At 41.0% G+C, this 13,846-nt stretch overlaps 1 protein-coding gene across 1 annotated transcript in view; it reads left to right on the forward strand.

Annotated features, from left to right (window-relative positions):
• The window catches only part of LOC135497201 (arginine-glutamic acid dipeptide repeats protein-like), a 93,860-nt gene that overhangs the window by 619 nt on the left and 79,395 nt on the right, over positions 1 to 13,846 (forward strand). The window contains exons 2-5 of the mRNA XM_064786946.1: positions 1,171 to 1,416; positions 3,258 to 3,328; positions 4,208 to 4,316; positions 7,588 to 7,644. Coding sequence (XP_064643016.1) covers positions 1,185 to 1,416; positions 3,258 to 3,328; positions 4,208 to 4,316; positions 7,588 to 7,644 — 469 coding nt within the window. The 5' untranslated portion in view covers positions 1,171 to 1,184. The remainder of the gene's footprint in view (positions 1 to 1,170; positions 1,417 to 3,257; positions 3,329 to 4,207; positions 4,317 to 7,587; positions 7,645 to 13,846) is intronic.

A 13,846-nucleotide genomic window follows, 5' to 3' on the forward strand; every position in this document is an offset into this window, starting at 1 on the left:
CTGCCAGAAAACAAGTATTTTGTTTTTGTTACTGCGCAGGGGCGGATCCACGATATTTCGAAAGGTGGGGTGCACTTTGAGGGCGAAGCCCGAATTGTGAGCGCCGCAGGCGCGAAGCGACGGCAGGGGTCTGGTGGGCCTCCCCCAGAAAAATGTTTAAGATAAGACTCCATATATGCGATTTCCTGGCATCTGATCTTCAAATATTAAGCACCACTTTAATTTGGGCTACAATTTTTTTACACCGTGCCGGAATTAGGGGGGGCGTGCGCCGGGTGCGCCGTGGATCCGCGCCTGCTGCATTAAAATATGCGGAGAGAAACTCTAATAGAGATAATACAATCCGGCCATGATCTTTATTCTGTCCGCAATTTCTTTATCGGCCAAAAAATGGAATAAGAAATAATTGGTGTAGATCTGAATGAAATAATATTCTGCAGTGTTCTCCATGAGAGAAACTTTTTGCCGTCCAGTTCAATTCCAGTTTTGCCACCAGGTGGCTAAAACTGAAAACACAAAGTGCTATATCTCCCTATCTGAGGGCTCAATCATCACCAAATTTTTATCAAAGGTACATATAATGACGATACATGACATTTTACTCAGGGTTTTGATTTGACCTACTTTAAAAGGTCACAGAGGTCAAATAGCGTAAATTAGCCGATGTTTCGTAACAACTGGAGTTATTGACTTGAATCTCGGTACATTATGTAGCCATGAAACCTTGCAGACATTAAATTTCGGGTGGTTCGATTCCTGGTTTGGCCACCAGATGGCCAAAATTGAAAACACTAAAACGGCTTGATTATTGACTTAAATTTGGTACCTGTGTAGTCCCATGTTATGAAACCTTGTAGACTAAATTTTGGTCCAGTTCAATGGTTTGGCCACCAGGTGGCTAAAAATAAAAACAACATGTCTATGAGGGATGTGAACACATTATGGCCATGGCAATTTCATCTTGGGAGAGTCCTTGCTGTTATCAAATCTATGGCCTGATCTTGACAGCTTACCCTCGCAAAGGTGGTGTTAGATATCATCGACCCTCACAAAAGGTGTTGAGTTCTGCAGATGCCATGGCCTGGGTACGCTTTTGTTTTATAATATTATGTCATGATTTCGTAACAATTAAATCGTCATTGTTATTCAGCTTTCCCTTCGGTATTGCAGAGGCACAGTAAGCCATGGTGACAGTACACCCAGTTTTAAAGCCATCACAAGGAACTGGTAAAACAATGCGACCTGACGGTGGTCTCTATCTCGACACAGAGAACCTTAATCAGGAGACATGCCGGGATTCACCTGCCCAGGTAGCACCGTCAGGACAGCGTCCGAACTCAAGAAGGGGGCAATGGTTACGTGCTGGCACAATCCCAAGTTTCACTTCACAATCGGGGGTGATCTATAAACCTGGAGGTGAGTGTGTTACCCTTTTCTCCTTCTCAGTTTTACTCACAAATAAGTTGTTCTTGTAGGTTCCTGATGCTTCCAACAGGGAGTGAAATTGTCAATATTGGCTGCCATTTCATTTTTGGGGTGATTTTGGAACAAGAAATTCCTGTGTGTCCCAGTCGGTCAGATGATCGTTGTGTATGTTTTGATGTTGGTGCTTTCATACATTGCTTGTGAAAATTGTCGTTGTTGGAATTATATTGACGCTTATCTCCCCATCAGAAGGGCCAGGAACTATGGCCTCATTGCAGCCATATGGCTCATCCGTTTTTGGTGCACTGAGGCCATCCCATTGGTCTCGCTTTTAAAACTGTTGTCATCATCATCAGTTGGCACTGCGCATTCCGGTACTGGGCATGAGGCAACTCCAGGTACTGGGCATGAGGCAACTCCAGGTACTGGGCATGAAGCAACTCCAGGTACTGGGCATGAAGCAACTCCAGGTACTGGGCATGAGGCAACTCCAGGTACTGGGCATGAGGCAACTCAAGGTACTGGGCATGAAGCAACTCCAGGTACTGGGCATGAGGCAACTCCAGGTACTGGGCATGAGGCAACTCCAAGTACTGGGCATGAGGCAACTCCAGGTACTGGGCATGAGGCAACTCCACGTACTTGGCATGAGGCAACTCCAGTTACTGGGCATGAGGCAACTCCAGGTACTTGGCATGAGGCAACTCCAGTTACTGGGCATGAGGTAACTCCAGGTACTTGGCATGAGGCAACTCCAGGTACTTGGCATGAGGCAACTCCAGGTACTGGGCATGAGGCAACTCCAGGTACTGGGCATGAGGCATTTTAATGGTTTTTGGTTTGACATACTTTATAAGGTCACTGAGGTCAAAGGGGGTGAGTTTGCCATTTAGCTGTGATACTGATCTATATTTCCGTACGCCTAGTACATTTGTTGTAAATGAATTGGTTTTAGCATTGCCGAATGGCTTGCAAAACAATGGCGGGTACCCTTCTGCAGTTCCACCTCTCAATGACAGACGTCAGCACTAGCATTTTACTGAAATCTTCACTTTCCTCCATTTGTGGTATGGGTTAACGATAGATATCCTCGAGGGATAGTGTTGGTTCTTATAATTACAGCCAGGTGGCAGCATTGCAAAATTGCTTGTGGGAGCAATTGTGTTCTCTCAGTCTGAGTACTGGTAACAAAGTTGCCATGCAATATACATCAGTTGACAATAACAGCGTGGAAGATTTATGAGAAAGGGTGCGACAGTGCAACTTGAGAGGTTACGGCACATCTTACTGACAATGAACATCGTGGCTGACAGTGACACCTCTCGTCCCTTCTGACCCTGGGCACCTCACTTAACTTCAGTTGCCACATTCTTTGAATGAGACATAAAACCGAGATTCCTTGTCCCTGGTGCCTATACCATGGCAAGCAAAGTACCTTATCCACTTTGACAGAACATGAAGCTTTGTGAGAGGACAACATGGTCACCAGGCCAAAAACATACAAAATAAACCTACTTGGCTTGCAACAATGAGCAAAGGCAGAGGAAGAGGTTAAAACTGCACCGCACACAAGTGATTTAAATTGCCAGATCATATGAGTGACAATAATTGCTCATTTTACGTGGTCATCGCAGGTGCCTGTGTGTGACAAAGAATTGCTGATCGCTGAAATCAATATGAATCGAAGTGATGACCGTTTTTTTGTCACATGTAGCAGCAATCATAATTGAAGGTCACAGTGATTTAAATTCTTCGTTTGCGCGGTGCTTTAGTCCAGAGTCTTGCACAACCCTTTGTGTTTTCTAGTTCTCTACTTTTCTTTTTTCCTTCAGATTTTGTGTTTGTAGCGAGCAAGCATGCTGACCAGCCATACCATGTGTGCACGGTTCAAGAGTTGAGGATGGTAAGTCAACATGGATGATCATTCTGGGACAATCATGGGAGACAGCGGTATCAGTGGTGTAGTGGTGAGGGGTTGAGCTCATGACCTGATGGTCCTGGATTCAACACCTGTTAGAACTGATTGCATTAGACATTGAGTCACCCTAGAGAATCAATTTCGCAGCTTGGTGAGAATCAGGCAGGCTTTCCTGTTTGCCCAGCTGGACTGTCCAGGTTCCCCCAGGGGCAGACAGGCAGCCTGTTTTTGACTCCCCAATGAGTATAAAAAAGTATATTTCAGCCTTGAATTCTTCCTTATTTGGGCTAAATAATGCATACAATTCTAAAATCCCAAAAAGTTAGTTTGGGGTCATCGCACATTTTTCGCGGCATTCTCTCCCATCTACATCAGAGACCATCAGCAACGACCGGCTCTGAGGAGAAGTTGGAAAACCCTGCTACTGTCATTACTGTCACTGAGATTTATGGAAGGAATAGTTTGATCCTCCTCCTGAAATGTTCAGAAGCATATACACTTTCAAAAAATGAAGAACTACAATGTATTGCCAAGTGTGCTCGAGTCAAAATGTATTAACGGACCATTATTATTGGAAGAGGCTAGAGAAGCAGGTCCAGGACAGATTGCCGCGAAAATTTATAAATAGTTTGGGAAGCTGGCTTGACATCCTGACAAATCCGGCCATCGATTACTCGATATGTGGCCTCGATATGTTTACTCCCTCAATCAGAAAGATGCGTAAGGAGTAGGCCCTGTTTGCAGGAGGATGCTGCAAGAGGATGTTATAAGTTTCCCGAACTATTTATAAATTTTCGCGGCAATCTGTCCTGGACCTGCTTCTCTAGTCTCTTCCATTATTATTTAAACACTATTTAATTTCAGACGCGGAGAGATTTCATGGTGATAATTGTGAAGTGTTTTTATCGGCCATCAGAAGTTCCAGACAGTGTTTATCAGCCATTGGTGCAGGATCGACATCATGAAAATTCCAGTAAGTGATATTTCCATACTCCTCTCAGGTGATCTTCTTCTTCTTCTTCCGTTAAGTTAACTTCCTTCATCATATTGAAGATAAATGTAACTGGTAATGTGTGTGCGCAGCGGGTAAATGGCCCAGATGTTGGTGGCCACTTATGAGCCCAGAGCTCAAGATGTTACAGAGCTCTGGGTCAGTTATTATTTAACGATGGATTTTCAGTCCAGTCTTGAATTGCTCAAGACTGGAGCTGGTCACGACCACCTCGGGCAAACTGTTCCACAACCTTATAGACGAGGGGAAGAACGAGTTCTTATAGATGTCTTTGTTTGCCCTTGGTATATGGTAGCTGCATGGATTGTTATGCCGCCCTTTGCTTGTGAGTGGTATTAGGCCGTGGTCTCTTTCGTTCATAGCTGCAAGACCGTTCCTGATTTTGTAGATCATAGCTAGCTTCTGATCCGAGCGTCTCTGTTTTAAGGTGGTCCAGTTGAGTTCCTGGAGTATCTCGCTCACGCTCGCTCTTCTTTCAAAGCGGCCTGTATCATATCTTGCCGCACGGCGCTGTACCATCTCGATATTTCTTGTGGCCTGTTGGTCATGTGATATTCAATTGGTGGCAAGAGCTCTGCACACTATCCCCGTCCTCCTTTGATATCTCCCTATCCTCCTTTGGTAGTATGGCCTCTGGACACTTTCATCATCCTCCATTGGTGGCCAGGGCTCTTTACACTTTCTCCATCCTTCTTGAGTGGGAAGGACCAAGCGACATCTTCAATATCGAATGGTTGCATAAGAGTGATGTTTCATGTTGTCTGAATTTCTAGTTATTGATAACATCTTTTATCTGAAACAAGGAAGGAAAGCTATTGAAATTGCTCTTCCAGTTACAAAAACTGTGGTGTATTAGCCCTGCAGGCAAGTGGACCATGATTGTAATGAGAAAGCCATTTCCCGGGTCAATGATCATTGACTATTTGTGACTCGCTCTACCAAAACTAGGCGCTTGTCGCATCTGAACTTGACTGGTTGATACGGACTTGTTGTTCATTTCCCTATTGCAGACCTTTTGTGAAATCTATTACAAACTGATCTGGTTACATTTCACCAAAGGTCTACAATAGGGAAATGAACAACAAGTCCGTATCAACCTGTCAAGTTCAGATGCGACAAGCGCCTAGTTTTGGTAGAGCGGGTCACATTTCATCCCTTGATCACTCTACATGGGGAAATAGCACCAAAAATGTTGGTTTATTAGTCCTTAATTCGATTTTGATGAGTTTTAGGGAGAAAATCAACAAAACACAATTTTAATAGAAAATCCACTGGAAGTGTACCTTTTAGTATTGGTGCTGCCATCTGGATTTTTAGTTGTGCAGGTTCCTCATTGAATTGGAGCTGCTGTTAGATGACTGTAATTTTCTTTTAAATTAGAAGTCAGATTGGGAGTCAGAAGAAACATGACTTTTGTAATGTTAGTTTATAAATCTCTATACTTTATCAACTATCAATTAAGTCAGTATGGCCTGATAGACATCAATCAAATAGCTCTTCTTTCATATAATCAACACCCCTTTGTAATAAGGATTAATTCACCGTCATTGTTTGTACCGGTATTCTCTTTTGAAAGGTGACTTATAATTTTTCAACAGAAATTACACACATCTTTTATGTATGAGATTCTCTTATTGATATCTATTAAATCAATTAACCCACCAAAGATGGCTATTCCATCAATTAGCTATCATCCCATTAAGAATCCCGAAGCAATTCCCAATATTTACTAATGAACCATATCAAAAGAATTCAGGTTATGTTTCAACGGATTTTTATCCGTTATAATGAAAGAAGACAAATTAATGATCAATATAAACGATAAATTTGATGTACAATGTATCAGAGGCTGTTCCATTAATGGGTTTGCCACCCACTGATATTGATTTTCCCATATCACCCTGTAGTGATTAATCTTGCTCTTTACAGTGTGTGTGGAGCAGGAAATAATCTCTCTTCATGAATAAATTACTTTCTGGGATGGTGCTGGTTTTGTTGCTGTTTAATTGAAGAAGCATTTAGAGAAAACTTAACAAGCAGTTCAATATCGGTTATTGATTTGACTTCATTTGCAGTAACTTAAACTAGAGGGGGCATTGGTCGTGTTTTTGACCATGATTTCAACTGATAAAAGGCGAAAAGTTATCTTTTACCTTTGTCAACTCCCCCCCCCCACCGCCATCGCCCGACTAGTTTTTGGGAATGAAAACCCATCATTTTGCACCAAATCACAGGTACCAAAAAATAAGGATATCAAGAGGCACCCTGCTTCCCCTCTGGGAGTGTCATGTTTAAGGCTAGCATTGGGGTTGGCCACACATCCTGGGCAGGTGTTCTCCATTATCACCTGTTTAACAGAAAGTGATCAGTGGACCAGAAAATCATACCTAATTTGCTTAGCCTAATAGGATCAGCGAAAATAGGCATCCTTTCTGCATAAAAAGCCTTAGGTCTAAGCCAACACAAAGAGAGGCCAATTATTCTGATAAATGTACAATTTGTTGACACTTGCCCATACAAAGTTTTTATTGGTGTGTACATCCTTTCAATATGTCCCCGTGTCAACATAAATGTGTGGAGGATGTTCCAACATAACTTGGACCAATGTGTTTACACTGTAGATACATGTATGCAGTTATACATGTAATGGCGATTGCTTTTGTTAGCGCAGTAACATCACAAGTTACAGTAGAACCTCTCTGAGGACACCCTTGGGACTGAAAGGTGCTGTTGTGAATAGAGGGGTGTTCTGATTAGAGAGGTCAAATTGAATGGAAACACCCAATTTGGGACCAAAACTAGTGTCCTTAATAGAGAGGTGTCCGCTGAGGGAGGTTCTACTGTGCTAGGAAATAAGAATTGTGCACTGCAGAAAATGTAGGCATGTACAGAGATGTTATCTCGATTTAAGGGACTCATGTATTTCGCACTGTTTTGATAAGCATGTGGTTAAAAATGTGAATAGAAAATTGTAAAGAAATGGTTTCACCCATTATGAGCTGGACTGTGTGTTGCATACAAGAGATAGTGTGCAGGTAGTTAGGTTCAGGTTGGGGTGAAGCAAACAGCAGACCTCTTGATCTTCTGTTGTGGTTATCACCTGCCCACACAACCCTGATCATAATAATAACACCTCTGCCTTTGTCCCAACACTCTCTTGAGCCAACAACCTCGAGGTCAATAAGACACCCGCCACCATTGGATTACCCATTCATTTATTTCTGTCACTCAGCCAATCAGAATAGCTGTTACAACTGTTTGATAGGTTTTCATCATGGCCGCCACTTCAGTAAGTACTCTCCACTGTGTTTATAAACTGTGATTCTTTTTCGTTACCGTTATTTTTCTGGCTGAAAATCGCTCAAGATCGTTAGCCCTCGGCCCCCTCGTTAGCTCCGGCGTTGACGAGCAATGCATATCCAGTCAATCGGCAGAAATTCCAATCATCGATTCCAATGGAATTTCTATGCTTTGTGTTATGTGTCTACAGACATCCATGTACAGTACCCGGTACCCAGTACTGAAGAACCATACTGAGAAATAATGTAGCAAAAATCGTTGATATGTATGATTTTTTCTCTGTGGTTGCTTTCTAAGTCCGTGGTAGGTACCATTGGATATAGTGTGTGATTTTTGTTTCTTAAATGGCCACTTCCCTGTTAGAAATTTATGGTTACTGTATTGTATGTGGCCAGTGTGCTGTAGAAACCCCAATAAGAGGACTGCATAATGGATCGTATCAGGTGCAGTGTATCCATCCTGGTGAATTGCTCTATTGATAGTGAAACGAATATATAGGGGAATGCACTGTAGGTATTTGCTGGCCATGGAAGATAGCTGTGTAAGTTGGTCCAGAGTCAAAACCCTCTTGTCCAGATTAAAAACCTAGGTCCAAATTGAAAAACCTTCCCTCTCCGCAGGAGTTCTAAACTGTTTGTATGATGCTTGTTGACAGCCATCACTCTGTAACTCTGCCGCAAATCCCCCCTTAATGGAGATGTTCGGAAATATACATCGAACATAGAAACACTTTCAATTTCTGCAGGCTGAGAATTCTCAGTATGGTCTCTGCTGTACTGCTGGAATTAGGCCTACATTCCAGTTTACTTTCATATAAACCTCGAGGCTATGTGTCAGCTGGACTTAAGGCCCATTTTGTGGTGTTGGACCAGGTTGTTGGCACGAGAGTGATATTTCTGCACATGAGACAAAGTGTTTTTGCAGATAAATCGAATTGACTTGTCATGTGGGGTGAAGGGTATTAATAAGGTTATCTAAAGATAAATTGTTGATTCATGTATTGTTTGATTATATCAGACATATGTACCAATTGAGTTGGGTAAACACTTGACTTTTCCCAGGAATTGAGAAATGAGAAAAAAGAAACATACTAGGTTAGGCCTCTTTTTCTCTTTGCTGGTTGACAGGGAATTGTACTGTGCTTTTATAACCATGCTTAAATATCTCATCTTGAAATAATTCACACAACATTGATGTGATTAAAAAATCTGAAACACAAACTCCTTTCTATGGTTCTCCTGCTTGGTTAGAAGGGAAACTTGTTTCAAATATACGTTTCTCTATAAGTTGGGAAACTGTGTGGTTCTCCAAAATGACTTCTGGGAACCTCCTTCAAAATTCCTCGATGATGATTTGAATGAGATTCATGTAAATTTAAGTGAAAAGCTAAAAGTAAACAGCAAAAACCTGACTAAGTTTGGCCACCATTTGTTTTGTGCATACAGTCCAAATCACAATTTATTGTCATCCCTAAATTCATGTCAGTGGTGCGTCATTGACGCGCTACGTGGTATGTACATGAAGGTCGTGTGAAAGTTGAGCGCAATTTCCGCAAAACATAGAGAGATAAGCGTGTCACTGCTGCGCAACTTGACGCGTAATTTGCGCGTACGTTGCGCGTCACTGACACGCAGCAGCATGGAGGTCAATTGTGATTAGGACTGTAATAGGTTTTACAAAAACGAGACAGACAGGCCAAGATTGTCTGACAAATGACAATACTGGTCAATTCTTTCAGGCTGAGAAATTAACAAATTTTGATAGGCAGTAGATGAAGTGGTCTCAGTATGATAACGTCTAACTTGTTGACCTTATTCAACGTGACACTGAACTTTCAGTCATGTTTTGATGTGGACAGCGTCCTCGATAAATGATTGATAGGTCACAGATTTATCGAAAGTTTCATATGTATTTGTTATTTCATGCTCCCCTAAAACATTGTAGCGCTCTTTCTCTTTGGATCATGATAAACCAAGTGTATGGTATCCCACTACTTTCATTTACCCTGCATCCGTGACTGTGAAATATTGAATTTAAGTCCCTCTATCATGACAATACCAGCGCCCACCTTTGTGTTACGACAATGTGTTGTGGTGATATTTGCCTGATAGGATTCACTGAGTTAAAAATAGCCGACATTTGTCATGTTTTCTAATGCTTCCTATTGACACATTTGAATGTGTGATGACCCCCTTTATCCTTTGGCATTTTGATATTGGCAGAAGAGTTGGTGATGACCTCTTGATTAAAGATACTGACAGCTTTGGGGGCGTTTTATAATTCATTTGATTTGTATTTCCTGATCAAAAAATTAAATATAGTATGTTTGTTTGAAAGGCGCAACTTTTTTCTGTAAGTAGAAAGTAATACAGTGTACTGTTGATTGCAGTAAGACCCACATCATGTTGACCCACATCATGTTCAAATGATGATACATTGATATTGTTTCTTGCCAGACTTGGGCCAATCACTTGACTAAAAACCTTTTAGATCAGACAGAAATTGCCCATATTTTAGATAGAATCAAAAATCCACTACCATTTACCAGCCTCCTGGAAATAAATTACCAATTCTAGTCGGGGAAAACAACCCTAAAGAATTAGAGTTTTCCTCTCTTAGCCAAATCTGTTGTGATTCAATACTGGTACCAAACTTGACAAATTCAGTGTGAGAGTTGACATTTCTATGATTTTTAGCACACTTTTCATTGGTACTGTGGTGTCCATCATCCATTGTCGTAAGCAGAGCATGATTGTAACCATTGGGGCTAGATTGCTGAAACTTGACATGATGGTAACTAGTATAGCTTTAAACAATACATGTATGCCCGGTAAGATATTTTGTTTCTGCAATTCGACATACTTTCTGGTCTCCAGGTGGCCAAATTGAAAATCCGTTTTTTTCTCATTTTGAAACTATTTAAACGCTTGCAGCTAGAGTGATGAAATTTTCGTGGTGAGTGTATCTTATAAGGAAACACCACTCAGGTTTTTGATTTGACGACTAGTTTTGAAGGCCACAGAGTCTAAACTCTTTCACGAACAGAAGCACGTTTTGTCATTTTGACCTAGACTCTTCAAATTTGATATCTGTTAACACTATCTATTTAACCCGTATTGGTCATCTCTGCATACTTGTAGGTCAATGTGACCTTCTTTTTGGTGTAATAAGGTAAAAGGTAATAAAATCCTGTGTGGGTCATACAACATTCGCTGTGTAATCTTCAAATGTAGGTCACACAGTGGTTGGACGATTTGACCTTGACCTAATTTCCAAGTTCACTGAGGTCAAGTTCTCTGTAAGAATCATTTCGGCAACAACATTTCTGTCGTTGATCACAGGTGAGCACATGGCCTCATGTTCCACCAAGCCAGAAATATTCTGTTGGATGACTCTTCAACTTGACTTCTATCAGTTGATAAGGGAATTGAACTCATCACTTTCAGCCTCGCGCAGCGACCGGAACTAGCAAATCACAGTGCTATGCCACTGATAACCATACTGGAAATAACTGTGTGTTTATCTCCAAGAGCCTGAACCGAATGTCTTCCAATCTACCATCATGGAGTATTGACGTGAATAATACGATAGCATGGTCTCTTTAATTCCCCATCAGTGTCGGAATAATTGCTAATCTATAAGTTATCGTGTGGAAGCCAATCCCGTATGGTTCGCAGCGCTGCTCATTTCTTCACTATACAGGGTGTATCGAGGAGTGTGTTTGTCTTTGAAACCTTAAAATCGATCTCTGAGGCCCTGAGCACTATTCTGAATGCATAACACCTGTGACCTGGAATTGGCCTGGGTTGTAGAACTTCTTTTAAAAATTTTCTTTCAGGTTCTGGTTTGTTTGGTATTAGGTCCCTAGATGCAAAACACCAGGGCTGTATTTACCCTTTTGGTCCTGTGCGGGCACAACACCACTTTTCATCCCAAAAGGGCCCAATTCTGCCCTGCCCTGCCCAAACTCTGCCCTGAACACTAAAGGTTATGCACTGTGATATTACCCCAAAAGTGCTCTTTGAGCTGACCTTTGATATCTCAGTCTCGAATAAAAATAGTTCTTGCTTTACTTGAGTTGAAAGATTCTGCTACATTCTGTCGGTCGTACTGTATTTCATGAGAAAATGGGTGAGGCATGAGAGAAAAAAATCATCAGCATGTGGTATTAATTTGACTCCTTTGCATGAGGGCTTCCTGTCATTGATGAAACTAAAATATATGAAACTGCACAATGCACCCGAGTGGATATTGAATGCATTGAACACAGTGCACTCATGGTGAAATACTGCACTCCATTTGTAATTGGCAGTAAGTGATGATATTTCATCTGCATTTATTCATATTATGGCCTATTGTGTAGGATTTTTATTCTCTCCAGCTGTTAGTTGAAGATGGCTTTTGATCATTGCAGATGTGAATTAATGTTGTGTGCACTTAAACCTATCTCTGCTCGGATCAACTGAATATTTCATGCACGGAAGTACATTGTCTTGTACAAAGCAATACTGGCTGCAAAGAGAAATTTTCATTATACAGTCCTAATCACAAATGACCTCCATCCTGCTTCGCGTCATTGATGCTCAACATACACACAAGTTGCACGTCGCAGTGACACGCTTATCTGTCTATGTTTCGCATATTTTACGCGCAACCTATGCACGGGGTAGCGTGCTAAAGACGCAAATTTAGGGATGGGAATTGTGATTAGGACTGTATAGTGTCATCAAGTATGGTATATGTCTACGGTATAATATTGATACCTTTTAATATTGGTTTCTACATGTAGATGTACAGTGGAGCCTCCCTTAGCGGACACCTCTCTATTAAGGACAACCTCTCTATTAAGGTCACTAGTTTTGGTCCTAAATTGGTCGTTTCCATTCAATTTGACCTCTCTAATCACGACACCTCTCTATTAAGGACAGCAGTAGTCAGTCCCGTGTGTATCCTTAATGTAGAGGTTCTACTGTATATCATATACCAATAATATATATTAATAATAACTACAACACACTAAACCTTTTGACACCAGAAAACATGTTTGGCCTACCAACAACATCCAAAAAACTATCCACATTGGTGAATGCATTACTAATAAATATGCCAACACCTGAACCTCTTGCATTGTATAGTAGTATACATGATAAAAAAGATACATGAAAGCTTACTAACACTACCTCAAAGAATAACATTCCTAAGTCCTGGTTTTTTTCAGGCAAACATGACAATGGGGATATTGTAAAGATGATACCTCACAGCTTGTAAATAATACTTTCACTCCATGGTATGATGCTAAAAGGGAATGTGTCAGCATAATTTCTATAGTATGGATTTTCAGGCTAACTTGTGGCAGAGCTCAAATATGCTTTTCTTTGGGGTGGGTACAGGGAGGGGCCTATTGAAGACAATATATAGAGTGAATCAATAAAAGAGTTGCAGGAGTCAGTGTATCATTTTTATTGATACACTCTGTAGTAGAAATGAGAAAACACGCTTGCAAATAATGATATAAAATTCAAAATGTAGACCTGCATCCTGAGCAATACCGTTGTGACTCATGACATTCTTAGAGATTAGAAAAATCACTGTAAGCATTTAACCCTTCGGGATCCCCAGAAATCAGCTGAGCGCTTGACCCTTGGGCCTCTTGTTTGTTATTTTCATCTCATGATTGTACACAATTGCAAGACGCCCTTTATAAATGCTGTCTGCTTATGTGTTGTCTTTGAAGGTGAAATGAAGACTAAGAATGTGCAAAACTCAAAATTGCCTTGAGTCTTGTTTTTACAAATGATATCAAATAGTTTCAAATTGAGTACATGTATACGATACAACCTCTGGTCTGATATGCATTGACCATGTCATCACGGCAATATCACTTCATGCATTAGCTATTATATTAAAACCTTGTAGGTTAAGATGATGTATAATGGCTACGATTGCTTATCCGCAGTGATCCACACATCAATATCTGGTATCCATTCCTATAATCCATTTTTGTCCGTAAGCTACTGGTAGAGTAGGCTTTTGAGTTATGTGTGCCATCCCTCTGGTTTATCACGAGTACAAGCACAGCATGAAAGACACAGTTTATCTTTCACTGCGAAAAATTCTCTTTGAAATATTTGATCCATGCGTAGTAAAGCGTTCATTGAAATAATAATTGCTGAAGACTTGAAAGGAAATAT

This window comes from Lineus longissimus, chromosome 12, assembly GCF_910592395.1.
Source record: "Lineus longissimus chromosome 12, tnLinLong1.2, whole genome shotgun sequence".
In the NCBI taxonomy this organism is placed as follows: Eukaryota; Metazoa; Nemertea; class Pilidiophora; order Heteronemertea; family Lineidae; genus Lineus; species Lineus longissimus.